The sequence below is a fragment of the Cyclopterus lumpus genome, chromosome 15 (assembly GCF_009769545.1).
Source record: "Cyclopterus lumpus isolate fCycLum1 chromosome 15, fCycLum1.pri, whole genome shotgun sequence".
Taxonomy (NCBI): Eukaryota; Metazoa; Chordata; class Actinopteri; order Perciformes; family Cyclopteridae; genus Cyclopterus; species Cyclopterus lumpus.
The window spans coordinates 17,017,213-17,043,307 of record NC_046980.1 but is presented as its reverse complement, the minus strand read 5'-3'; the positions used below and the strand labels follow the sequence as shown (position 1 = coordinate 17,043,307).

General features: G+C 43.0%; 2 protein-coding genes across 10 annotated transcripts in view; both read left to right on the top strand.

Moving 5' to 3' along the window:
- Nucleotides 1-13,909, top strand: part of lyst (lysosomal trafficking regulator) — a 54,466-nt gene extending 40,557 nt beyond the window's left edge. For 7 of the 9 annotated variants that reach the window (XM_034552661.1, XM_034552657.1, XM_034552658.1 and 4 more), the window contains 30 exons: nt 263-432; nt 570-800; nt 966-1,132; nt 2,139-2,291; nt 2,424-2,585; nt 2,876-3,067; nt 3,164-3,375; nt 3,475-3,684; nt 4,081-4,257; nt 4,446-4,522; nt 4,614-4,802; nt 5,284-5,429; nt 5,526-5,622; nt 5,801-5,862; nt 6,038-6,093; nt 6,181-6,333; nt 7,503-7,747; nt 8,127-8,193; nt 8,281-8,437; nt 8,964-9,104; nt 9,233-9,450; nt 9,536-9,766; nt 9,885-10,074; nt 10,168-10,304; nt 10,434-10,532; nt 10,954-11,093; nt 11,171-11,268; nt 11,366-11,522; nt 11,616-11,687; nt 11,814-13,909. In XM_034552661.1, the coding sequence (XP_034408552.1) occupies nt 263-432; nt 570-800; nt 966-1,132; nt 2,139-2,291; nt 2,424-2,585; nt 2,876-3,067; nt 3,164-3,375; nt 3,475-3,684; nt 4,081-4,257; nt 4,446-4,522; nt 4,614-4,802; nt 5,284-5,429; nt 5,526-5,622; nt 5,801-5,862; nt 6,038-6,093; nt 6,181-6,333; nt 7,503-7,747; nt 8,127-8,193; nt 8,281-8,437; nt 8,964-9,104; nt 9,233-9,450; nt 9,536-9,766; nt 9,885-10,074; nt 10,168-10,304; nt 10,434-10,532; nt 10,954-11,093; nt 11,171-11,268; nt 11,366-11,522; nt 11,616-11,687; nt 11,814-11,952 (4,545 nt within the window). In that variant the 3' untranslated portion in view covers nt 11,953-13,909. The remainder of the gene's footprint in view (nt 1-262; nt 433-569; nt 801-965; nt 1,133-2,138; nt 2,292-2,423; nt 2,586-2,875; nt 3,068-3,163; nt 3,376-3,474; nt 3,685-4,080; nt 4,258-4,445; nt 4,523-4,613; nt 4,803-5,283; nt 5,430-5,525; nt 5,623-5,800; nt 5,863-6,037; nt 6,094-6,180; nt 6,334-7,502; nt 7,748-8,126; nt 8,194-8,280; nt 8,438-8,963; nt 9,105-9,232; nt 9,451-9,535; nt 9,767-9,884; nt 10,075-10,167; nt 10,305-10,433; nt 10,533-10,953; nt 11,094-11,170; nt 11,269-11,365; nt 11,523-11,615; nt 11,688-11,813) is intronic. The other 2 variants (XM_034552656.1, XM_034552663.1) reach the window with 2 other exon arrangements.
- Nucleotides 13,910-14,814: 905 nt separating this feature from the next.
- On the top strand, nt 14,815-24,315 carry LOC117744228 (guanine nucleotide-binding protein G(I)/G(S)/G(O) subunit gamma-4). The gene is made up of 3 exons (XM_034552406.1): nt 14,815-14,861; nt 16,117-16,222; nt 23,713-24,315. The coding sequence occupies exons 2-3, from the start codon at nt 16,124-16,126 to the stop codon at nt 23,839-23,841; spliced, it is 228 nt and encodes a 75-aa protein (XP_034408297.1). The 5' UTR covers nt 14,815-14,861; nt 16,117-16,123; the 3' UTR covers nt 23,842-24,315.
- The last annotated feature ends 1,780 nt before the right edge of the window (nt 24,316-26,095 follow it).

Genomic DNA, 26,095 nt, shown 5'->3' with positions numbered 1-26,095 from the left:
GTTTTCCCCTTGTTTTCATTATTTATGTTAAGCTAAGATAAGTGTATGCTGGCAGTATTTATCATACAGACATTTTCCACCAGCACATATTAATCACTCAGCATGACAGCAAATAAGCGCCCAAAAACATCAAACTCTTCCATGAATTGCTTGTGCTAAACATTCGAATAAATTGGTGCCAGCGTGTTGACAAAGTATCACACTATATTGCCAGTGTTGGGACTGTTCCCATATCTCATATTATTCTGCCCCTTTCCCCTAGCTGCTGGATGCATATTTCAGCCGAGCCCACAAAGAGCAGAAAGAGAAATTTCTGAAGAACCACGGCTTCTCACTGCTGGCCAACCAGCTGTACATCCACCAGGGCAGCCAGGGGCTCCTAGAATGCTTCCTGGAGATGCTATTCGGACGGCCGGTGGGCCTGGAGGAAGAGTGAGTCCCGGGATAATGCACAGTTCAAGCCATATCGTCCAGTCCAACATAGGCTGAGTGATTTATCCCGGAATACTATGCATATGATTGTCTGCAGTATGAAAATGTGTGTTTCTCTCTTCTGTCATTCTTTCCAGTCTGGACCTGGAGGAAATGGAAAATATCTCTCCTTTCAGAAAGCGCTGTATCATCCCAGTTTTGGGTCTTATTGAGAACTCCCTGTATGAAAACTCCCTGGTGCACAACATCCTGTGTATGCTGCTGCAGCTCCTCAACGCCTGCCCAAAGCTGGCAGACATCCTGCTGGACCACGGGCTGCTCTACGTCCTCTTTAACACCCTCTCCACCCTCAATGGCATGGAGAACGGGTACGGTTGTCCATTCAAACACCTCCATAGATTCATGGATCTCGAACCTTTAAGCCACAAATTGAATCAATAATCCTCTCACTGTTCATCGATCTAGTGTATATGAGTGGTAGACTCGCATCATGTGCTTCATACTTTCTTGCTTTTCTTGTTTTTCCTCTGCAGTATTCCCCTGAATGACTACAAGCTCCTGGTGTGTGACATCCAGCAGCTGTTGGTAGCTGTCACCATCCACTCCTGCAGCTCTTCAGGGTCCCAGTACTTCCGCATCATTGAAGACCTCATTACCTTGCTGGGTTTCATGCAGACCAGCAAGATGTGTCGCACACAGGGTGAGGGCTGGATTTCTAAAAATCAATACACAAAATCCATCACCACTATGCTCTGCAATTCTGGGCAAGCTGTCAATGTCTGCTGCAGAAATAAAATTCATTATCTACAACTCATTTAAGAAATAATATATAATTTGACAAATATCTCACATCTCCATCTTCCAACTCAATAATGTTCTCCTTTCTTTCCATAAATGTGCTCTCTTCTCCATTAGCACTTGTTTATTTTGTGATATAATCATTCTGTGATCACAGAAACATTTTAAAGGCATTATGGCTGTGTACATGGCACACTTTATTTTTGGTTGTTTGTCATTTTAGTAATTATGCTCGACTATTACTGCCTGCCCTCATTGGGCCAACTTGATGATGTCACCAGTGTGTGAGGAGGTGCGTGTTGTGAGATTTGATCGTGGATGTAACCCACTACCCCAAACCGTTACGTACACCTTTTCTGCTCTGTTTGTGGGAACGTTTCTGTGATAAAAATGTTACCCAAGAGTAAAACTAATTTAAGATGAGCTGATTAAAACATAACATATTTAGCAGTGTCTGTAGTCACACTAGGGCAGCTGAAAAATTAGAAGATATTACCACAGTCGTCATCCCTGTATTATTTCAAAACCGTACAGAGACGTAAAGAATGGTCTGAACCTCTGGTCTCTCCATGATGGACAACTCACTCATACTGATTTGTTTTTTTGGGGGGGGGATTTTACTAAAATGCTTAAATTCAAAATTAATTCAGATTAAAGCAGAATAAGTGTTTTTTTTTTGTTTGTTTGTAGAGCAAGATGGACTTTCTGTACATGACTAGTACACCAGGTGTAAGAATACAGTATTATTGCTGAATGCCACAAGTTCCTTTAAATCACTTGTACGTGCCACAAATTAATTTGTATGTGTGATTCTCGCATGAAGCTCTTCGTCAGTCCCTCATGAAGCGCATCAGGTTAATTTCTAACATGTCAAAGTTCCTTGTCCCTTTTTTTTGTTTTTTCCCCAGAGATGGCTGTGGCTTTGCAGTTCCGCGTCCTTCAGTCTGCGATTGAGTTCATAAAGACAACAGCCAATCAGGTACCTCAGAAGCTGAGCAGCTCTGTGAATACACCAAGCTCTCCACATCATGCCATCTATCAGAAGCGCAAGAGCATTGCCGGTGAGTGTGTCATACTGATGCAACAGTAGAAATCTGTGTTGACTTAGAAGTGACCATTGTGTGTTTACAGGCATTTCACTTGTCCACCCTCACCTGTCTGTGTATTGATATTCTCCTCATCCTGATCTGAAGGTTCCATTGCCATGAAAGACTCCATTATTCCCCGCATCCCCAGACAGCACTACTGCTCCTATGGCCAGATACCCCTCTCCCCTCCCTTCAGCTTCCTGTCCCAGGACTCCCCCCTCCCCTCCCCCACTGGAGCTCCATCTTACATGCTCCACTGTGACGCAGGTAGCTCGGACTGTAGTCCACAGTGGAGATCATCCTCCACTGTCATGGAGCGTGTCTCTCGTTTTTTGCTGTGAACTCACCCTTTGCCCTGCACTCACCTTGGGTGTTAATTTGCCCAGTACCCTTGTGCGCTACTGGTGCCTTTTGTGTGTGCATGATTTGAATGCTTAACTAAATCAATGTTAAGTAATGATTTAAGGGATATTTGCAAAAGCTAACTCTGAACTTGAAAGGAAGAAAGAATGTGTGCTTATACTTACAAAAAAGGTGACCATCATGTGTGCTTGTAGGCCGGCGCCGGTTCTCTCTGGCCCAGACCGACTCTCTCCTGATGCGGATGCGTTCCGTAGCCAGTGATGAGCTCAACCAGATGATGCAGAGGAGGATGAGCCAGGAAAACCCCATTCGAGCCAGCGAGACCGAGTTCGTCCAACGGCTGCAGAGGCTTGTGGTTCTCGCTGTCAACAGACTAATTTATCATGGTAAAAAAACTCCTCCCACTTCTAATCTTGTCTTTTTTCTCACATGAGCGTAAACTGAATTCGCTGTTTAATCCCGGTTCTGATCTCCCATTTCAGATGTAAGTCAGGACCTATTTGACCTGCTGAATATCCCCGACTCTCCAGACCAGCTGTTTTTAACCCCAGATCCAGGTGATCAGCCACAGGACGAGATTGGCTCCGCCTCTCTCTCACACTCTCCCATTCCCTTCGCCCTGCCTCCCGCCAGCAAGAAGAGCTTTCAGAAAGACATCCTCAAACTCATGATGGATGGGATCAAAATAAGCCTGGTATGATGACACTGAGAACCCTTATATAATAATAACCCAATATAGCAAGTGCTAATTGCTTTATTGTGAGACCTTGTGTTAATGGTTGTGATCTCACAGGGCAGCTCGGGTCGAGGAGGAGCCCCACATCAACAGTGGAGGAGAATCCTATGGTCGTGTCGGGACACTTTCCGGGTCCAAATCGGCCGTCTTCTTGTGCACACACTCAGCCCTGCGCTTCCCCTCTCTGACAGGAAGGAATCACTGGAATTTGTGTTTGATCCCAGACATTTGGATATCCTCAAGGAGAGCCTCAGCCCGGGCCTAGAGGTGAGTGTGAAGGAAATGCTTTATTAAATTCAAATCTATCACTAGTCTATTTGTCACCTTACACGTCAAGTATTGGAACCCATAATGATATATATCCGGTCATTTTTCCCTTCCCAGTGCAGACATTGTGTTGGGTCCAGGAGAAAATAGGAGCGAGAGTTCAGTATATTAGCTTTTCTTGTCATTTTCACTCCTACAGACAGATTTTCCAGGAGCTGTCAGGCCTTGGCTCTAAAATTACTCTGCTCGATGTTTTCATGCTGTTCAGCAACCCCCTTGCATCACCACGGGAGCCTTTCACTTGTCCTCCTCTCAACTAGCCAGATAAGGCTTGTTTCCTGTCCATCACTGCTTCAGGCACAAACTAAATTGTTATGTTCTTGCTCTCTCTTTCAGCATGGACCAAAGTTGTCACTGTACTTGTATGAGATGCTGCACGATCACAAGGACAGCCTCACCAAAGACGAGCAGAATGCCGTGGGGGTCTTTATTACCTCGCTCAAGCTTTGTGGCCATCGCTGCATCCCACCCAACACTCCACGCAAACAAGACTTGCTCAAGGCCATAAAAGAGGTCAAGTCCTACAAAGACAAACATTCATTGTTAACAGTTTATAAGCCTTATAAGCCAATTTTCCTGTTTGGTAGTTCAGCGGTATGACTACTTTTGTGCTGCTGAGAAAGCTTGGTTGTCCATGAAGTGCAGCGCGTCAGGTTTCTTTTTAGCCAGAAAATTAAGCTTACTTAATTTGACTCTTACAGGAAAAAGTCAAATATGAAGCAGAAGAGAAGACAAGCAAAGTTGCGTGGGAAAAGAAAATGACCAACACTCAGAGGAAGTGAGTAGGGCTTTTTTTCCCTGATATCAAAATATTGGGAACAATCATGTCGCGCTTCTATTCACTCCATTCTGCTCTTATTTCTCTGCAGTCTCCTCCAAAGGCTGGATGGAAAGTCCAAGGACATTTCCAAGATTGCAGCTGACATCACTCAGAATGTGTCTCTGCGACAAGGCATGGAGAGAAAGAAAGTCATCCAGCACATCAGGGGACTCTATAAGACTGATCTCAGCGCCAGCCGACACTGGCAGGAGCTGGTGCAGCAACTCACGCATGACCGGTAGGCAGCCACGTGTATCTCTCACATGCTAATATCAGCATGCTAACATATTCATAAGTGACAGTACTGACATGCTGATGTTTATCAGGTACAACAATTAGAATGTTCACCTCTCAAACGGTTTGTCTTCTCATATAAATACAAAAGTAACCTCACTGCATAGCCATAGCTACCACTGAGGACACCACGGTCATGTCCTCAATATTGTTGCTATATATATATATATATATATGTATATATATGTATATATATATATATATATATATATATATATATATATATATATATATATATATATATATATATATATATATGTCCATATTGGAACCCATAATGATATATATATATATATATATATAGCAACAATATTGAGGACATGACCGTGGTGTCCTCAGTGGTAGCTATGGCTATGCAGTGAGGTTACTTTTGTATTTATATGAGAAGACAAACCGTTTGAGAGGTCATTGATGGTCTGTTTCAGTGCGGTTTGGTACGACCAGACATCCTACCCAACGTCGTGGCAGCTGGACCCCACCGAAGGGCCAAACCGGGAGCGAAGGCGGTTACAGAGATGCTACCTCACCATTCCTAACAAATACCTGCTCAAAGACAGACGCAAGTCTGAAGGTGAATAAACCTTTTTACTCATAGCAGTATGGCAACATTGTGCTTGTGTGTCTGCCTACTTCAGTGTTCTTATTTTGACCTCCATGTCTTATTAAGACACAGTGAAGCCACCACTGTCCTTCCTGGTTGAGGATAAGACCCACTCCTCCTTCTCCTCCACTGTCAAAGACAAAGCCACCAGCGAGCCCATCAGGTAAAATGTTGTATCCCTCTTTCACTCTTCCTGCCTGTTCGCCTTCAGTAAACATTTAATTTCTCTCTGTAGGACAGGGTGATCTCAAGAAGGCACATAAACGTCTCATCAACTTGTGCTCCATTGTTGAGTGTCAGATGGTGTGTTTCTTGTCTGAGAAACATTTATTTGTCCTTAGGTTCACTAGACGGTGCATCAGCGTGGTCCCCTCCAGAGAGACAGCAGGGGAGCTACTTCTGGGTAAGACACTGACCATCTCTCACAGCTGCTCCATGCATAATAGAGGCACAAAGAGCAATGTGCTCTCTATGCACACAAGATTATTGCTTTCCACTGTTTGCTAGTTATTCCGCGATGGAAGCTTTTGTTTTGTTCTCTGTACACCAAATCTCGTTCACCCTGCGTCGTGTCACAGGAAAGTCCGGGATGTTCTTTGTGGAGGACAACGCTGCTGATGCTCATGACAACCAGGTAAAGCCAAAGGACTGATCAGGATTATTCTCTGCCAGAGGGTTACCGCCTGGCGACTCAAGACCAGATGTGTTTGTGTTTGGACAGAGCCTTCATGGGGAGACCGAGGCGCCCTCTTTCTCCTGGACGTACGAGGAAATTAAGGAGGTGCACAAGCGCTGGTGGCAGCTAAGAGACAACGCTGTGGAGATATTCCTCACCAATGGCAGGACCCTGCTGATAGCCTTTGACAACACCAAGGTGAGGCAAAAACACAGGTCGCTTTGAAGGAAGATGACGCCATGTTGTGACTGGAAAGTTGGCTATTCAGGAAACGGATGCTGGAATGAACTTTGCTATTTGTTTAATCAATGACATACACTAGATGTTTACGTGTTTTTCCTAAATCTGTCTGATTTCATTATTGCAAATAATTGAGTTGGTTTATCATCCTTAAAATGAAGCTGTGCAGGATTGACTGGGATGAAAATTAAGAGATGAAAGAGCCTAGTGATGCTCAAAGAAAAAGTATAATTGTTGAAACCTTTTTGGTATTCTGCCCCTGATACCTGTAGTGTTCTGTGCCACCAGTCATGATGATAAGATACAGTACGGTCATACTCTAAAGGAAAAACACTTCTGTAAATGACTGAAATAGAGTTATGATATGGTTGGACAACAGACTTTTGAGCAAGTCTGCGTTTTACAGCAAGTATTTCCAGTCCAGAAGAATCAAATGAAGTAAAGACGTGCTCAGCACATGGAGGCCAAGCTGATTATCTCTTCTGTCCTCTGATTGTTTGGACTCGCAAAATCCTTTACTGGATGAACACAAAATCATTTTCCCTTTGCATTCATTTATATTTTAGACTGATATGTAATATTTTTCATTTTAATGTTTCAACTACTGTCGGATGCGTTGTCATGACATTTGGTGTCCCCATTAATTTCCCCCTCTAGATGAACTGTAGTCTCTCTGGTGATCCTCTGACTTCACAACTGGCACCATCATTAGTTACAATTTTAATTGGTCCCAGACTTTGGTCTATAACCAAATACCTGCAAAACTAAGCTAATGACATTTCCATCAACCTCAGAGGATCTTTGTGTTGTGTTACATGTAGAAAATGTCAGTATGCTAAAATGACAAACAAAGATGATGAACATAGTGAACATTGTACCTCCGTAACATCAGCACGTTAGCATGCTGACTTCTCCCAAGCACAACCTCACGGAGCCGCTGGCATGACTGTAGGCTCTGTGAGTGCTGAGAATGTTGCGCATGTATTGATAGTCGACAGGAGAGACATGACAGGAAACAAAGGTGTGACTTTACATTACATTTGTGAGTTAGTACTTTCTACAAGTTTCACTTCAGTCGTCACTCTAGAGATGGAAACATCTCACGGTTCTCGCTGTTCTCGCCGTAGTTCCGTGACGACGTCTTCCACAACATCCTGACCTCTGATCTGCCCAACCTGCTGGAGCACGGAAACATCACTGCACTCACTCAGCTCTGGGGCTCGGGTCAGATCTCTAATTTCGAGTACCTGACACATCTCAATAAGCACGCAGGCCGCTCCTTCAACGACCTCATGCAGTACCCGGTGTTTCCCTTTATCTTACGCGATTACACCAGTGAGACGATCGACCTGCAGGACACGAGCATCTACAGGTCAGTGCTTGATGGCAGCTTTCTTAATATGATTGGACAGGCATTTTACGTATTCATTTAGATTTTATAAAGAAATAAAATTCTATAATGTTATTAAGATTATTCCTGGGCACTGTATGAAAGATATGTAAATGCTCTTTGATGTACGTAGGTCTTAAAATATGTATAACTCTCAAGTTAGTTCAGTTTATGCCGGAGCATTCCGATTTATTAATTTAATTTACATATTGTGGAGTTGTTGTTTTTTTGTAAGCTGGATGACAAATACAATCTCTCTGAAGTCAAGACACAGGAATGATTTATAATAAGTACAGTTTCAGTCACAGTTGAACATAAACATGATTCATTACTGCTTTGCTTGTATTTTGTTGTCATGCAGGAATTTAATCAAGCCCATCGCAGTCCAATCAAAAGAGAAAGAAGATCGCTACGTGGATAATTACAGGGTATGGCCTGTTGTACATTTTAGCCTGTGTTTCATCAGAGTATTGAATGTTCTGATAAGAAAAGGTGTGTGTTTGTGTCTTGTGCAGTACCTCGAGGAGGAGTACAAGAAGGGCATCCATGAGGACGACCCCATGCCTCCTGTCCAGCCATACCACTACGGCTCACATTACTCCAACAGTGGCACTGTTCTGCACTTCATGGTTCGAATGCCTCCGTTCACCAAGATGTTCCTCGCATACCAGGGTGAGTCACACATTAGGTTTTACTAAAAGTAGGAAGAAAAAGCCTCCAGCTGCATTGTCTCTTTAGTTTCCACGAGTACTGTAAATATAAACTGTACTTTTTACAGTAGGTAACAGTAGGTCATTTTCCTTAGAGAAGCTTAGAGCATCACAGAGAGCCACCTGTCTGCATTACATTGACTGCTCCATCTTGGTTGATGCCGAGGCTTTTAGTACTGCAAAGTTAAAAACGCCCTGACTTATTCCCCCGTTGCCATAGTCGCGTGTATTTGCCATAAAAGGTTATTTCATCTTTATACTTTTCTCTGATCAACTCCTCGCCCTTCCCTTCCTTTTTTTTTTTTTTCTCTGTCCTCCTTTCTTGTTAATTATTTTTTCATTCATCCGTCTCTCTCCTCTGATCCTCCGAGGCACCTTTTTATGTGATTGTAAATGTATTCAGTAAGTGTGGTGTCTCGGGTCATGAAAGGGGATCTTTTCAATCAGTGAGCGGAATCTATAATTAGATTGTCTTTGGCCTTAATCAGACCAGAGCTTTGATATCCCGGACCGGACGTTTCACTCTATGAACACCACGTGGCGCCTGTCTTCCTTTGAGTCTATGACTGACGTTAAGGAGCTCATCCCTGAGTTTTTCTACCTCCCAGAATTCCTGGTCAACAGAGAGGGTAATTATTTTTCCGTTCGGTTTTATACTTTTAATCTATAGACCTAATCATTTACACAAGCATACATTTTTCATATCTACTCCTTCATTTAAAAACTGGTACAAAATAAATAAAAATGGCCTTCACAGGTTTTGATTTCGGTGTTCGTCAAAATGGTGAGAGAGTGAATCATGTGAATTTGCCGCCTTGGGCCCGCAACGACCCACGTCTGTTCATCCTGATCCACCGGCAAGCGCTCGAGTCGGACCAGGTCTCTCAGACTCTGTGCCAGTGGATAGACTTGGTGTTTGGGCTCAAGCAGAAAGGCAAAGCAGCTGTCCACGCCATCAATGTCTTCCACCCAGCTGTAAGTAGCTGCTTGTTTCACGTTTGATAGAAATTATTGGGAGAGTTGTCGTTGCTTACGAAAGCCTTCATACAATTTTTCACAGACTTATTTTGGCATGGATGTTTCGGCTGTAGAAGACCCAGTGCAGCGACGGGCCCTGGAGACGATGATCAAAACGTACGGACAGACACCCAGGCAGCTCTTCAGCGCCTCTCATGTCAGCAGGGCCGGCCCCAAACTCATGATGGAGGGGGAGCTGCCGGCAGCCATGGGTCTCCTAGTTCAGCTGGCCTTCAGAGAAACCCGAGAACAGGCCAAAGAAATAGTCTGCCCGGTAATCTGCTTTGTGATGGAAGTGACTGGCAGCCCGCTGTGCGCTGAGGAATGGCATCATATATCGCACATGAGATGATCCGCTGCTCACCTGGCAATTTCCTCTTCCTACCCCACAGAGCCCACTGCCATGGATCAAAGGTCTGAAGTGGGGTGAGTATGTGGGCTCACCCTCTGCTCCAGACCCAGTGGTGTGCTTCAGTCAGCCGCACGGCGAGAGGTTCGGATCCCTGCTGGCCCTGCCAACGCGAGCCATCTGCGGGCTGTCCCGCAAGTTCTGCCTTATGATGATTTACAGCAAGGAGCAGGGTAGGACGCTTACCAGTCACTCAGCCTGGATGTACTGGATGGTTTGCACAATGTCCTGCAGACTCAATTAACGTTATGTTCTCTACTCCGTAGGTGTTCGGAGCATGCACAGCACAGACATCCAGTGGTCGGCCATCTTGAGCTGGGGCTACGCAGACAACATATTGAGGCTGAAGAGCAAGCAGAGTGAACCGCCTATCAACTTCGTTCAGTGTTCACAACTGCACCAGGTAAACACAAGTTCAACTCAAGCTAAAAGAAATAAAGTGAAAGGCTTTAGTAGTCTCTCCTTTGATTGACCAATAAGCTGTCCGGTTTCTCGTTTGCTCTGTCCAACCATCTGTCTCTCTCTCCTCCAGGTGACCAGCTGCGCCTGGGTGCCTGATGGCTGCCAGCTATTTACAGGCAGCAAGTGTGGAGTCATCACCGCCTACAGCAACCGCTTCACCAGCACCACGGTGGGTTTCCATGGCGACGTCCCCCTCTAACCTTCCGCCTCCACATCAACACCCAATACACCCACCCACCTCCCATTACCCCCCCCACCCTTCCCCGCCTCACCGTGCTCAAACACTCGGCTTCATTAGTCACATCACAGTTGCCCTTGAAACACATTTCCAGTGAGCCTACAAGTGGGATTAGAGGTCCGGGAGTTCAGTCATCAGAGAGGCTTTCCGACTTTCATCGGCCCCTACCAATAGGCATCTAGATGTCCTGTTGGTTCTGTCTCTGAAGGGTGTTCCAATATCAATTGATTTGTGCTGTTCATAAAATCCTGTTGTGGAGATTCATTAATGTCGTGTTTGTAGCCGAGGTACCTCATCCACGCTAACTCTGAGTCACATGCGTCTATGGTTTCTAATATGTGTCTTTCCATAGCAGTCGGAGATGGAGGTGGAATCTAAGGTCCATCTATACGGACACACGGGGGAAGTCACTAGCCTGTTTGTCTGCAAACCCTACAGCATCCTCATCAGTGTCAGCCAAGACGGCACCTGTATCCTCTGGGACCTCAACAGGTCAGTGTGTGTGCGAGAGATATAAGAAAAAGCTTTCATGATATCTTTTAGTAAAGGGATGCTGTGTGTTTCTTCAGGCTCTGTTATGTACAAAGCCTCACAGGCCACAAAAGCCCAGTGACTGCAGTGTCCGCCAGCGAGACAACGGGTGACATTGCAACAGTTTGTGACTCAGGTGACAACCGCTCAGCTCTGTCTCCTCTCAGAGTTCATCATGCCACTTTTCCAGACTGACACAATGTTGTTATGACACAATGCTTCTGTGTATCCAGTGGGCGGAGGCAGCGACCTGCGTCTCTGGACGGTGAACGGTGACCTCATCGGTCACGTCCACTGTAGAGAGATCATCTGCTCTGTGGCCTTCTCCAACCAGCCGGAGGGCGTGTCTGTCAACGTCATTGCTGGGGGGCTGGAGAACGGCGTCGTCAGGTGAGCAGGCACTTTTTTTTAAACATGTATGTGCTTCCTTTCTCAAGACAATGAGTTATTCAGTGTTTTCTTTTATGTGTGAAATATTTCCAGGTTGTGGAGCACCTGGGATTTAAAACCAGTGAGAGAGGTCACCTTTTCCAAGTCAAGCAAACCCATCATCAGGTATCTCCACAACGCTACAAAGATAGTTATTCTTTGCTTTTATGTGATGCCACTTGTCTCCATTGAAAATATATGTGTGATTCTGGTGTAAATACTGATGATGATGTCCCCTCCTTCGTGCCTCAGCCTGACATACTCGTGTGACGGCCACCACCTCTACACAGCCAACAGTGAGGGCACAGTGATGGCGTGGTGTCGGCGGGACCAGCAGCGCATGAAGCTGCCCATGTTCTACTCCTTCCTGAGCAGCTACGCTGCAGGCTGACTGTGTGTCTGATGTTTACTGCTGTCCAGTTCAGCAAGAGGAGCCCCCGCCCCCCTCCTCCTCCTCCTCCTCCTCCTCCTCCTCCTCCTCCTCCTCCTCCTCCTCTCTGCACCGACAGGGAGGAGGATGTGTCAGCATGGCCTCAATCTCCCTGAACTCTCCCTAACTTGTAACTTAAGCCATCCCCAGCTGAGCAAACTCCCAGCATCATAAAATAATTCTGAAAATAGTGTTATATGTATATAAATATATATTTATAAACATACTGAAGCGGAATGTTGGCGAGAAAGGATGAATATTTGGCCGAGGCTGCAACAGACACTTTATATACAAAATGCATTTCTGAGGGTGTGTGTGATTTGTTAACTCCTATATTATTTTGTTGAGTTTTTGTTGTGAGGATCCTTTGCCTGATTGCCTGTTGAGTTTCCTGTTTCCTGGTAAGCTGCTATCATCTGACCAAAGCGGACCCAAAGTGTTAAGACCCCCGTCTCTCACATTTCCCTCCTCGCGTCGTCTGACAGATTGCTGCCGGAGTTTGGCGAGCGCGTCCTGCTGACGCTGCAGTAGCTGGGATGGAGGGAGCCCCTCCTCGCGTCTGTCACCAGGAGATGGCCCGCTCTGCTGGGCTGTCTGCTCCACTCAAGTCTGCACACTAGTGTCACTGAAATGCATTTGAGCTCAGTGGGGGGACGGGGGGACGTTGGGATGAACTGTTCCTTGTGTTGCCTGTTCTGTCCTACGTTTGCATGCTAGAATGATGCTGACCTTGTGGATGTGATATTTACTGTCATGATACTCCTTTATTAAGGCCTGCCTTGGTTCAAGCTGTCCTCTTGCATTGAGAAATGTTGATACTCATTTATTTATTAGAAATTCCGTGGAGGCTCGTCTCTCCTTCTTTCCTTTTCTTGTGTTTTACTGACTTAATATAGTTTGCTGAGATTCTAAAAAATTAACAAACATCATTAAATGCCTGATGCAGCAGCAGAAGAAGCTAAGAGGAATCACCTGAATGCCCCGTCGCTGATGAAAAGGCTGCAGTGGACGGGTGGGTGGGGTGAGGAGCATCATGTCCAGCTGCCTGAAGTTAGAACAGTTCCAACAGTTTCCTGCACTGATGATGTTTACAGCTTATTTCATAATCTTTTACACTACACTAGTATCAGTCAAGGAAACCCTCAACCAAACATTGCTTTCCTTAACCCATCCATGGGTCCATGCAGCTATTCTTTACATTCCCACTTTACCTTTGATACTTTCAGTTTGTCTGTATAATGTGTGTGAAATAATAGTCAAAGTACTATTTTATCAGCTACCATTTAATTCCAGGGAGCCAATGATCTGTGGTCTTAACATGAACTGAGCTTTGATTTAATTCCACTAATAATACTCAAGAAAGCAATATCAGACATGCAATATGTCATTTGTGTCATGTTTCATCTGGAGTTTGTTTTAACACAGCTGTGAAGATGATGTTTGGCTTTTGTTTTGACTGCAGTGAGCCTCCTGTGATGAACAATGATGTCTTAAATTCCACACCTGGCGTTTGACATGTTTACAAGAAAGGGAATATTTCTTCTTAAATCATGACGTCATTCCTTTTGTGGTGTTATCTTTTTCCTTTTCAGCCCACCAGGACCCTTGTGGGCAGCACCAGACCTGTACAGGACATGATGTTACCGTTTGTTTACTGGGTTTCCTGTATTCATGTGTTCATGCATTTCCACCTTGAAATTTATAAGTGTATGTCTACGAGATCCCCAACCTTTTATTTTCTCTCAACATCCTCACTTGAGATTGTATGAATGTTTTCCCCCCTTTTATTGAGAAGTGTCAAAGACTAAAGGAAAATGTTATGATTGGCAATGTGTGTTTTTGTTGTGCTTTCTGACACAGAAGGAAATATATTTTTCTGTTAACTTAAACTATAAATCATTTAAGATATTTGTCTTGACTTTCTGAAATTGTGTCTTTTAATTTACCCCACTTGGCATCATTGATTGAGGTTCTGAAAGGACATGTTTTATGTTTATTTTTGTTTGTGTATATATGTGCGCGTATGTGTGTTTGGAAAAACAAAGTGATGAGTATATTATAAATATATATAAATATTTGAAGAGCTATGACCATCTTGTGGTTTGTTTTCTATTTGTGTGGTGCTTTCAGGGACACTAACGTGAGAGGAAACCTAGATGCTGCTGCACAAATGACCAGAAGCATGACTAGGGGGGAGGGGGTAATAATTATCATTCAAATTGATGGAATGGGATTTTTAATCTGGATGCAAATTCCCCCCAAAAAGCAGTGTTATGGATGAGGCCCAACAGTTACTGTATGGGGGAGACCCGGTGATGTCAAAGCTGATGTAAAAATGAAATGGGGAAGCCTGCCGATCTCGGGTGCCTTCTGCAGCACCTAAAGCAAATGAGTAAACCAGTAGATGCTTATGTGACTTATGGGCTGTTGGTGCGTTTAGGGCCAGCTTGTACAGTCGGAACGCGTCCTGGCTCGTTGCTGCTGCAGCTCCGGGTCCACTGATCGAGTGCTCCCTGCCCTACAGCCTGTATCTGATCGTCATACAGAGGTTTCCCCCCTGCTGCATGCGTAACATCTCTCCAAGTCCAGCCGCGGTGCTCACCAAGACCTCACCGCTTGGATCTCATCTTCCTCCACGCGACACGCACGACTCCCGCTGAGCGAACCGCTGAGGCGAAATTTAAACGCCAGGATTTACCTCCTCGGGTTCAGTCCAGACCGAAACGAGGCTGGGATTTCCTCTTATCATTTGATATTTAACAGATCCTCTCTTTTTGTGTGTGTGTGTGTGTGTGTGTGTGTGTGTGTGTGTGTGTTGGGTGGAGTCAGCCCGGAATTCTCCAAATTGGAAAACCATTGGCACATTTCAGGTAGGTCGGCGGCTGTAGCTTACATTAATCTGCTCGTAGCCGAGCAATGCAACCAAGATGTTTTTATTGTTGATGTAATTTTGACATGCAAAATAATGTGTTTGTTTTGTTCGTGATGTGTGGTTCGCTGTCTTCTGCTGTGACCAGGGCCGCAGCTCGCTCGTGCGTCCACAATGTAATCCCTTTAGAAATAAGGGTCGCCCATGTTTGACAGATCTGCATCAACAATTAGCCTCGTTACGTTCGGATAAAACGGCGGAGACCCCGTTAAAGCCCCCGATGGAGCCGTGTGGGCTTAAGGATGGGCGACGCGAGGGGAAACCTACATGGAAAAGGCCTGATAGCTTCCTACGAGGGGCTGAATAACAGCTTTAAATTGGCTTTAGAGCCATGAAGGGTGGCATTGGGAAATTAATTCTCCGTTTTACGAAACATCTGCCTGATTATATCCGTTTGAATACAGTTGCATTCGACTTGATGTGATGACAATGACATAAATAAGCAAATCGATGCAAAAAATATCCACAGTGAGTGAATTGATTCAAAAGCACCCCACCCTCAGTCAAATGCTTCATATTGTCATGCACATTATTATAAAACACATCTGTGGTCAGGTGTGTCATCTCTCACAGCTGTGGCTGTCATTCTGGGACATTTCATGAGTGAGGGGGTCAAGGGGCCTAACATGAGAGCAGTGTTTAGTACATTTTGATAGATGCAAGGCTGATCACAATGGCAGATTCAATCACTGCAGTTGCATTGATGCCCACTGTGGAGAAAGTTGAGAGGATGAAGGCGAAGAGTGGAGTGTTCTTCTCCAATCTAGGGGTGCCGGGGCAGAGGAAGGAAAGTCGCAGGTCTGATTCCCTTGGAAGGGTCCTACATCTGATTATTCAAAGGAAACAAGGCAGCATAACCCCCTGAATGTATGCTTAAGTGCCCTTGAGCAAATAAGAACAACTTGACCAACAACAACAAAAAACCCATTCACGAACACTGACTGTAAAATGACAATTTGCTGTCCAGCTGCTGCCTTTTTGAGCTCTTTCTTCAGATAAAATGGAGCTTGGCTGCTGTAAAACAGATTCCCCCCCAGACAAAATGGGTCCTTTAAATAAAAAGGTTGTGGCAGAGAATGGCTGCTCCAAGGGGGGGGGGGTAGAAATATCGCCAGGGGGGATGCTGCTTTGTGGATTTAATGTGATGTTCATTGATTCTATGTGTCCCCCCTTTGTGCCTGTGTTTGGTGTCACAGGAGCACCATGAAGGACGGTATTGCCAACAACAGCACGGCCAGCATCTCCCAAGCCAGGAAAGCTGTGGAGCAGCTAAAGATGGAGGCCTGCATGGATAGGATAAAGGTACTTTATTTATTCGTTTTACCTGTGTCTGTGAGCAAATATTTGCATGTGTTTCTATTTGACCAAATATGCAATGTGTGGATTTATAAATTAATCTGGCTGGTGTACATTTTTATAAAAACTTTATCGGTTGTTGGAAGCTTTGCTTATTGCCCCTTTATGCAGCTACACACTTTGTTAGGTCTGTATATGAATGTGGTTAACGTGATAAAAATGGGTGTGTACATATATCTAACCCACACTGATTGTACAAAATCCTCTTCTTGATGAGTGATCGTCTTCAGCTGCAAGAAAACATTTCATTTTTATTAATTTCATGTCCGAATGAAGCACAAGAAAATGTCACGCTTAGAATTGGGAATGTTATCCAACTTCCCTGTATTGCACAGTTTAAAATGTGCAATATTAATGCAAGTATTAAATAGCCGGGCTGAAACACAGATGCTAATAATAAAAAAACACCTCTGGCGGACATGTTCCTTCATCACAATGAACCCTGTCGTTTATTCGGACTTAATCCCACGTACTGCACTCTGACCTGCTGCCAGATATACTCGCTACCAAATGTGTATTAATCCGCAGCTCAAATTAGTCCTGATTGAGTACCATTTGATAACAGCTGCAGTGCCCAACTGTTACTGCTACTACCAATTGTGTTTATTCAAATGAAAGTTTATATTAATTATGAGAGTCACAGAGACGCTGACGTTTTGAAGAGGCAGACTGACACATTTTTGGTTTTGGTCATTTTAATGGTTTTTGACAGTCTTATGCCTTAAACCCTAATTAGGGATAATGTTGAGAGGACCAAACCAAGTCATATTCTCTGTGACAAACTATACATGTGGCTCAGTTAGAGCAGTGTCATCCTTCAATCAGAGGATCAGCGGTTCGATCCCCGGCTCCACTAGCCCATGTCGGTGTGTCCTTGGGCAAGACGCTTAACCCTGAATTGCTCCTGTAGATGTGTCTACGGTGTGTGAATGTTAGTTACTGCTGATGTTCAGGTGGAGCCTTAGCCCCTCCCATCAGTGTATGAATGGGTGTGAACGGGTGAATCGTCATAGAGTGTTAAAAGCGCTTTGAGTGGTCGGAAGACTAGAAAAGCACCGTACAAGTACAGGTCCATTTACATGCTGCCATTTTTAACTTCAGAGGCCTTGGAAGAGGATTTGTGTGACCTTCAGTCTCAGCTCCTCGTTTCCCCTGGTCTACCATCTTTATGCTAAGCTAAGCTAAGCTAAGCTAAGCTAACTGCTGCTCTCTCCAGTTCCATATTTACTGAAGCGTGAGACGTGATTATGGTATTGAACCTTCTCATCGAACTCCCCACCAGGAAGCAAATGAGTGTATTTCACAAAGTAGTACTGCATCTTACATTTAAACGCAGAAACAGACGGTGTAAAAACTTGAGACAAAGCTTTCTAGATATCTATAAGTTCTCTTATGTTGATACCTATGTCCACTATAACGCGCTGTTTGCTATCTCAGTGCATTATGACTGCATTAACTCATATATTGGATGGGCTGATACAATAGCAGTGAAGCATCACCATCACCTTACATCAGTTCTTCATGAAGTTTCTGTTCTTTAAATGTGTACTTTAGAATTTTCTTTTTTTTAAAGGATAAAAACTGAGGAAGCAGAACAAGATATTTATCACATTTTATATTCCACACATACTAACTTGGCCGTCGGCAGTTTGGACAGAGATTCAGGTCGGTTGTGCTCGTAGCAGCTGAAGCTCTAACGTTGAGCAGAGATAAGCAGCTGGCTACACAGGTCTGATAAGCCCCCATTCTTTAAAAATCTACACCCCCAGATTTTATTTTTTATTTTTTATTTTCTTTATTTACAAAGTCAGCCTCATCAACTCTGACCCAAGTGACATGACTTGAGGCTATTTATCAGACTTTTCTGCAGCTCCTTCTGGAGTCTCAAAAGGGTTAATACAACTTTAAGTTCCCATCATTTATTATTATTCTAACAGCCAAGATGACGCCTACATTTATGTTCCCCACTTTAGTTTAGAGCGGATTCTTCTGACAGTCGTCACATAAAGCATCAGTTCACCTTCAGAGCACCGCTGTCTGATTGTGTCCACAGTGAATAACTGGGAGACCCGCGTAGCACCAATGTGCTAACTGAGGGATGATCCCAGAGGCATGCTGGGCTTCGCTGATTGTTGACCACTTCTGACATTAGTTATCAACCAATTTGGGTCATCTTCTCTCTGTGAGCACAGAGATTGTCCTTTGTTAGCACTCATGCTTCTTCTCAACTCACATTGCCACTGAGGTCTCTGGTTCAAATTCCCAGTTGCAGAAAAGAGGACATTCAAATTTGGTTGCTTGTTCTAATATATATGGTAATCATATTCCTGATATCCATAACCTCCTGCAGCTCTATCAGTTCAGGCCTAATAAAGAGTATCTGTCCTTATCAAACAACACCTGGTTAAACATTGACTTTTGAGCCCTTTACGCTCCTTATGGTTGAGTTCAGTCATCATACTTTAAAATGTAATAATATTCTAACTTTATCTTGAGATTTCTGCTATCCATTCATTAGATCAAACCATTCCTAGAAGTCAGTGTTTTTACTGCATGTTATTTTCACCCCAATAAGAAGATATCTTACGTGAATATGTTTCTGGTATATGAAGGGGCGGATGTTCGTGAACCACTCCTTGTGCAATTTAAAAGGCTGTGTCACCGTCTCATTGGGTATGCTCCCCGTGAGCTCAGGGAATGATTGCCCCACAGCCCCGAGGCTGTTCGCTCAGCATTATAGCCATGGCCTGGAAGCCTGCCATACACCATCATCCCTACTCAGCACAACAAAGGCTGCTTAAAAGAAAACCTCCTCTTCTTAAAAAACATAGTGATTATCCCCAACGTGTAATCAGGGTTTGGAAGATGTATCAGGAAGACCCCTAATTTAACCTACAAGTTGACTTCTTTGGCGCAACGTCTCATTTAAATCTTTTCAGATATTTACATGTTTTTTTAATGAGAAGAGTTTGATTTAAAGGGCCAGTGTGTTGGATTTAATGGAATATATCGTTGGAAATGGAATAAAGTATTAATTATTATATTTTCATCAGTGTATAGTCACTTGAAACTAAGAATGGTTGTGTTTTCATTAGAATAAGCCTTTCATAACGACAGACGGAGCAAGTCCTTTTTCAGTCTGCCATGTTTATACGGTAGCCCAGAACGGACATGCCAAACTCTGACTTAAGAGCAATTACACACTAATCACTATAGAAAACAAATAAACCATAAGTACAAAGTTTTCGCAATTCTAGTTTGGTTTGTGTTCAAATAATAACTGCAATACAATTAGTGGTGATAGCCATTATGATTGACAATAGAAAAAAATGAATATCCAAGAATATAACAGTATGAGTCATTGAGCAAGAACAATAGCACCAGCATAACAAGCATCAAGCATAACACAGTCTTTAAAGGTGTTTATTAGCATTCACAATAACTTGCTGTCGTGCCTAAAATTGTGTGCAAGGCAAACTTTCTTTCTTTCTTCATAGTGCTGCTGAAAATGAAGTGTAAATGATAAAAAAAAAAGTGTAAAATGATGCTCTGCTAAATGAGCTGAGAAGTATTCAGATAACATTGTGTGTGAATAGATTTGACTTGTCAGTTGTATTGGCACCTTAGCATTTATGTAAAAGGACATGGCAGACTTGAATTTAAATTAATCTTAAATGTCAGATATGATCTACATCTGAAACGCTTCCACTCAGCTCCATAGTGGGTCTGACAAATATTTAAGCTTTCTGGATAATTGACTTCTGCCGTCTCATTTGGCTCATCTTTGCTCTTGTGTGAAGTTTAACACAACTTTTATTTATATTTTTATCCAAGCCTTTATTCGGAAATAATTTAATTTAATTCATAATTAAACATCTCTTTTTCGAAGGGTGACCAGGCCAAGACAATTCATAAGAGACAAAGCTGTGTTAGTTTATTTGTACAGGAAGAAAAACAACCTTGTTGAAGAGCTTGATGAGCACATTTGAGTTCATGTATACGCGTTTAATCTGACCATAACTTCTCAACTCTTAAAATAGTAATCAAGCAAAACCTAACATGTTTGTTTTTCAGCCAACTATGAGGACATTCATCTGAAACGATGGGCACTGGGTTCACATACAGTTCACACACAAATTAGTAGCTACAATCATGTCCCAAGGAAAACTTAATGAATGCATTAAGGATGAACAACGTTTCCACTGATTAAGACAGCAGACCACATTAGGCCTTTAGCATTATAAATATTATATGAAGTTATTTCAATCAACATTTTTGTTAATTCAAAAGTTAGAAAATAACTTAAGATGGGATTTCACGTGTGTATTGATTTCTGAGCAGCAGAAAGGCCAGCAGGCAGCTAACAACTACTTGGCCCATCAGATGAGGAGATCCAAGTCATTCTTCAACTATTCTCAACTAAGCCACATGGCTGTAAATGAAAGCAGAGAAAAGTAGGAAACAGACAGTAGGCCACGTCTGGCGATCCCTTAGATGTAATTAAGGGATCTGATGAAGGAGAGAGTGTATCCGTGACAGGAGGAGTCTCTGTGCTGCTGATTGAGGGATCACCATGTTCTCATTAATTGCTCAATCAGCCAAAAGAATGTGATCTGTGCTAATTAGAAGGACTCTCCTTCCATCTCGCGGCTGCAGTGTAATTACAGTCAGTCTGGGCATCGTGACACACTGTGCAATACCACTTTCTGTCCTGTGGGGCTCTCGTTCTCTGCAGAAACTCTGGCTGTCGTTACATGATAGTATACTTATTGCATTTTCTTTGATTATAAGAGTAATCAAGCTGTTTAGTTGCATCGCTAAGAGCTTTGGTAATGTTCCCACTTTGTGCAGACACCAATACGTGCTGGAAATAAGTCCATTAGAGACAGAAATGGTTTACTATTAAATACACAGTATATATTGTGTCCTCTGAGTGAGCAGAATTTGACTATGACTGTCTTCTAATGTGACGAAATGTGACCCACAGTATGACCTCAAAACAATAATCAGAATCGGTGTAGATCTAACTAATAGCCAAATAGCTATTAGACTATTGACACTCCAGTCGTCTGCTGTTCGTGTTGTCTAAGTGCAGCCCACAGAGCGGCGAGCATGGCTCTGGACCCTTAATCTGGTTCCAAAGTTACTGGTACAGCATGATATACACCTTTTGCTCTATGTGACCCCTTAAAATGAAGCGATAATCTCTTTTGAAGGATTCCTAGATGCCCTGTAGGGCTAAAAGTATCCGGTGTCCTGATCCCTTGGTGGGAGACCACTGAGGTAAAGAGACAGTATAGAAAGGGATTTTGCTTCAAAGATGTAAGAAAATATACATTTGTTTTCTGGTATTTATTCTTAAATAGCTGTCTGTTTTAACGTGATACAGCATGTCTATATTTGTTATATTTTCTTAATCATCGAAAAGACCAGAACCAACAATTGCTCTTCCTGGCAAGTATTTCCTGTGTAGCCCTCATTCCTCTCTCCCTCCATTGATGTACAAACAGTTTAAAAAGTGTCTCGCACTGAACCAAATGTGTATTAATCCACAACTAAAAATAGTCCCCAGCAAATGTACAATCATTTACCGCTGTTTAATTAACATTCGTTGGAAACTGCAATGCCCGGCTGTTTGAGGAGATTTCAGATCCTTTTTAAAAATGGAATGCATATATTTGAAGCTGTTTTAATAGATTCATATCTTCAGTATACAAATGTTAGAAATAATTGAGAGACGGGCTAATTTATAGTTGGTTATGGTCTTTTCATGGGATTTGTTGACAATAAGAAAATGTAGAATAACCCCATCCTTATTGGTCCTTTTTAAAATAGAGAAATATCCCCGGAACATCCTTAAGACATCTTATTTTATGCTGTGAGACTGTAAAAATGATACTATAATTATCCACATTGAAGGCTCAATAGGCAGAATGATGGACTTTGTGCGTTTCATTGTCTTGTGAGAGCAGCAGTGGGTGAGGCACACAGGAGATCAGATGGCTCTGTCCTCGACGTGGATCCCTGAGCCCTCGCCGTCTTTCTGATGCAGCTGCTCCTCTGCTCTCCATTGGCCCCTCCCATAACCTCCCACTCGGCTTCAGAGTAGAAACCTACATTCACATGCAGTCTGGCCGAACTTTTAAATGTAGAGTCACAGTTTGACTTTGAAAAATACACAAGGCAGAAAGTGTCTCCTCATTTCCCCTCTGCTGGTCAAGGTCCCGCCTTACCACCTGTCAGTCATCTGAATGAGTTGTCTCATTGCCGGAGGCAGACCTAAGCCAACGGGCACTGACCAATCAGAAACACAGATAATGTGCAATTTACAAAAAATATTTTGGACATCTCTCAAGGTTCAGCTCCAAAAACATTTTTCATCAGGCCAAAATGTCATCTCGTCCAATACAAGGATTCAAGGATCATTTATTATGATTATATTCTGCGACGAAGAGTTGCACAACTAAATGCAGTTGTAGCCTACACAAGAAAATCATGAAAAAACATTAACAATAGTGTATTGCTGTTGGGCATTTCTTTTAAATGCAGCAACATCAGTAAAACATTGTCCATCAACTATGACTATGTTTGAGCAGCGAGCACCAGTAACAGAGTCCACCAGCTCTCGTCCCACTGGAGTCACTGGAGTCCCGCGCTCGGCCAAGTGCAGCTTGAGCTCTCTCTGAAGATGTGTATCCAATCCCTCAGCATCCTTCTCTGATGTTGATGAGTTTATCCTGTCAAAGGCCATAGCAACAAATTAAAACAAAAATTTGTTTGTTTTATGACCAAATATTTGCGAAACTAATGGCATTCCCATCAGCCTCAGCATTTCTTTGGGTTGTACTTTAACACTTAACTTCATAAACTAAAATTTAAAAAAAATCCACAGCAGCATCTACATAGGGTATTTTCTGCCTTTGTTAGATAGCAACAGGGAGGAAAAGATGGAGAGAGAAAGATGCAGCGAAGGTCCCCAAACAGATTTGAACTGTTAAGTCGCATGATGAATTATAGATCAGAAAACCGGAAACGACCTCAGACACCACGCTGATGAAGGCAAGATGAACATGTTGTACATAAAGCATGCCGCGCTGGAAAAGAGTGTGACTAGTTTTCATAGTTCTAGTTCCAAAGACATCCCAAACATAATTTAAGACTCAGTTCAAGAGACGGAGTCGTGTGAAGGAGACATCGATGTGATCCATAGACAGACATGCATCTTCAATTTATATACTGTAGGTATTATGTAATAATTGGGCACTGGGTTCACATACAGTTCACACACAAATTAGTAGCTACAATCATGTCCCAAGAAAAACTTAATGAATGCATTAAGGATGAAAAACGTTTCCACTGATTAAGACAGCAGACCACATTCGGCCTTTTTCTCTAATGGCCAATGCGTGTCCTTTTCCTTTGTCTCAACATTGCAGGTCTCCAAAGCGGCTGCAGACCTGATGGCGTACTGCGACGCCCACATACGCGAGGACCCTCTCATCATGCCCGTCCCCGCCTCCGAGAACCCTTTCCGGGAGAAGAAGTTCTTCTGCACCATCCTCTGATGACCTGCTGGTCGAGCTGTATGGGTGCAGGCATGGCGTTGCCTGTCTTCTCTGTCTTCACCACACCTGAAGCTACTGACCATATGCGTTGAGTTTTGCCAGGTGGACACTCTGTTGTTGGTCAGCTCTGTCTTGGTGGCTGAAGGTTTTGGGGGAGTCAACTACCAAACTGGCAACCCAATGAGCGTATCATGTCTTGTTAAATAGGTTTGTTATTGCTTTGTTATTAGAGAACAGCCTTGCTCAGTGCTTAATGAGATGAGAGATGTTTTTTTTATTTATTATTGTGCTAGATCTTAACATGCCTGAGGAAACAGAAATTTGCCCAGTGTCGACGACGTTTCTAAATATTTATATCCCTTCCCTTTACCTGAATAAATAAAGCATTCACACTTGTATTATCTTGAACATAACTTGAGTTAGTCTGTATTGCTTTCAGTGCACAGGTTTGACTATTTGTAGCGAAATATTATTGAAAGTACTACTGAAATTTGAGGCTTTCCTCACTCGTGGTTTCTCTTTCAATTTGCCTCCAGAGTCACAAACAATTAACCTGCCGGCGTTAGTGCCGCTCAACAGTCAGATTCAGATTAGAGCCCAGAAATACAGAAACCTTATCTCTGGCATAGTCAATTATTTGTTTGTGCCAACTGCTCTGGTAATAAGGAGGTGGCTGCACATCAGTTCTGCTGCAAATGCATAAATAGACTCTGTATTTATTGAAAGGTGCAGAGCTAATGTTTCAACAGCGGGGTGAGTTCCTCAGGGTTATCAGTGTGGAAACAACCCTTTTAGGTTAAGACGTATTTATGAATCTGCCACCTCCTTCTCAGGTGCATTCTGCCCCGGCTGCTCCTTTTGATTTACTCGTCATATACTCGTCCACTTCAAATCAGAGACGCTATCGGTTAATCCTGCAGCCCCTGACTGGAACATTTGTACAAGTTGCAGGACATCTTTTCCCCTTATTTCCTTAACGGTCTCGTTTGTTTTCTGGGCACGTTTCCTGAGCCTGATTCTTTTTGCCTGTCCTAAGAGTGAATGGCAAGGCCTTTGACATTAAAGCCAAACCAGAGGCCTGCATGTTCCTCCGCTCCTTCTTGACAGCCTCCTCTGTTTCCAAGGGACTGTCAGTCTTTTAGAGTGTACAGTATGTTACAGTGCCAATTTCTGTGAGAGCAGTGTGATCTTCACACTGTGCTCCCACAGCCTTGTTTCTTTCCCGTTTTTTTGTTTTTTGGAAGAAAAAGCACACTGTCGAAACATTTCCTTTACATGGTAGTTGAATAGCATTTGCTAATTTTTACGATGAATTGTTATGATCGTTATTAATATTGTTATTATCAGTCGTATTATTGAATATGTGTTGCACAGCACTGACAGCTACATGACGTGTAGTGCTACTAAGCTTGTATGATACTTAGGAGAAAAAAACCCATTTATAAATCATGCAATTATTGATACTATCTGACTATTTTTTAAGAATAACGGTAAGGGTCGGTTTACATAATATAATATGATCCCTTCGGTGGTTGAGGCTTTTTGCATCATCCTTTCTGTAAAATTAAAAGAAATGCCCTCTTGGTACTTAATGAGCCATCTCATTCGGAATCAAAGTGAACCTGCACTGTCTCAAACTATTAGACTCAAATTGCTTTCAGGATATTTCCAAAATCAAAAAACCTGAGACTGACCTCAGGGCGCTCCCACTGACCTCATCTTAAGGATGGTGCCAAATCTGAAACAAGAAATATAACGGTTAGAGATGAATATTGCATGGATTTATTTCTATCTTTAACAGAGAGAACTATTATGATATGAAATATTGCCTCTTAGTTGACTTTCTGGGTGCTACTTTGCACATAATAATTTCCTTGGAGTACGGATATGTCGACAATGTGCAGCTGTATTCATGAATGGTATTATCGTTTTGGTAAAAAAAATTTAAAAAATAGCATTTAAATAGCAGGCTTTGTAAATCCTTCTGATGGATCAAATGAATTAAAGGAAAACGGCAACCCCAATGTGCTGTGTCGTCAATAATTCTGCCTTGTGTCTCTCACTACAGCATGTCTGATCCCTCTGACAACATATTCAAATGGTTCTGGGTCTCACAGATGAACGTGATATTCTGGTGTGTAGTGGAGACCTCCTGTGGCTGAGCTGAACCATAGGCCATCTGGATGCACTGTTCATGCACCATGGCTTTTCTTATAGGACCGTGATTCAATTCAGCCTCAGCCAGTTTGTCTTT

Excerpts from the sequence above, each read along its gene's own strand:
- LOC117744228 (XM_034552406.1), top strand. The coding sequence starts at position 16,124 with ATGAAGGACGGTATTGCCAACAACAGCACGGCCAGCATCTCCCAAGCC. Across the intron at positions 16,223-23,712 it reads CCTGCATGGATAGGATAAAG|GTCTCCAAAGCGGCTGCAGA; the intron begins GTACTTTATTTA and ends TCAACATTGCAG.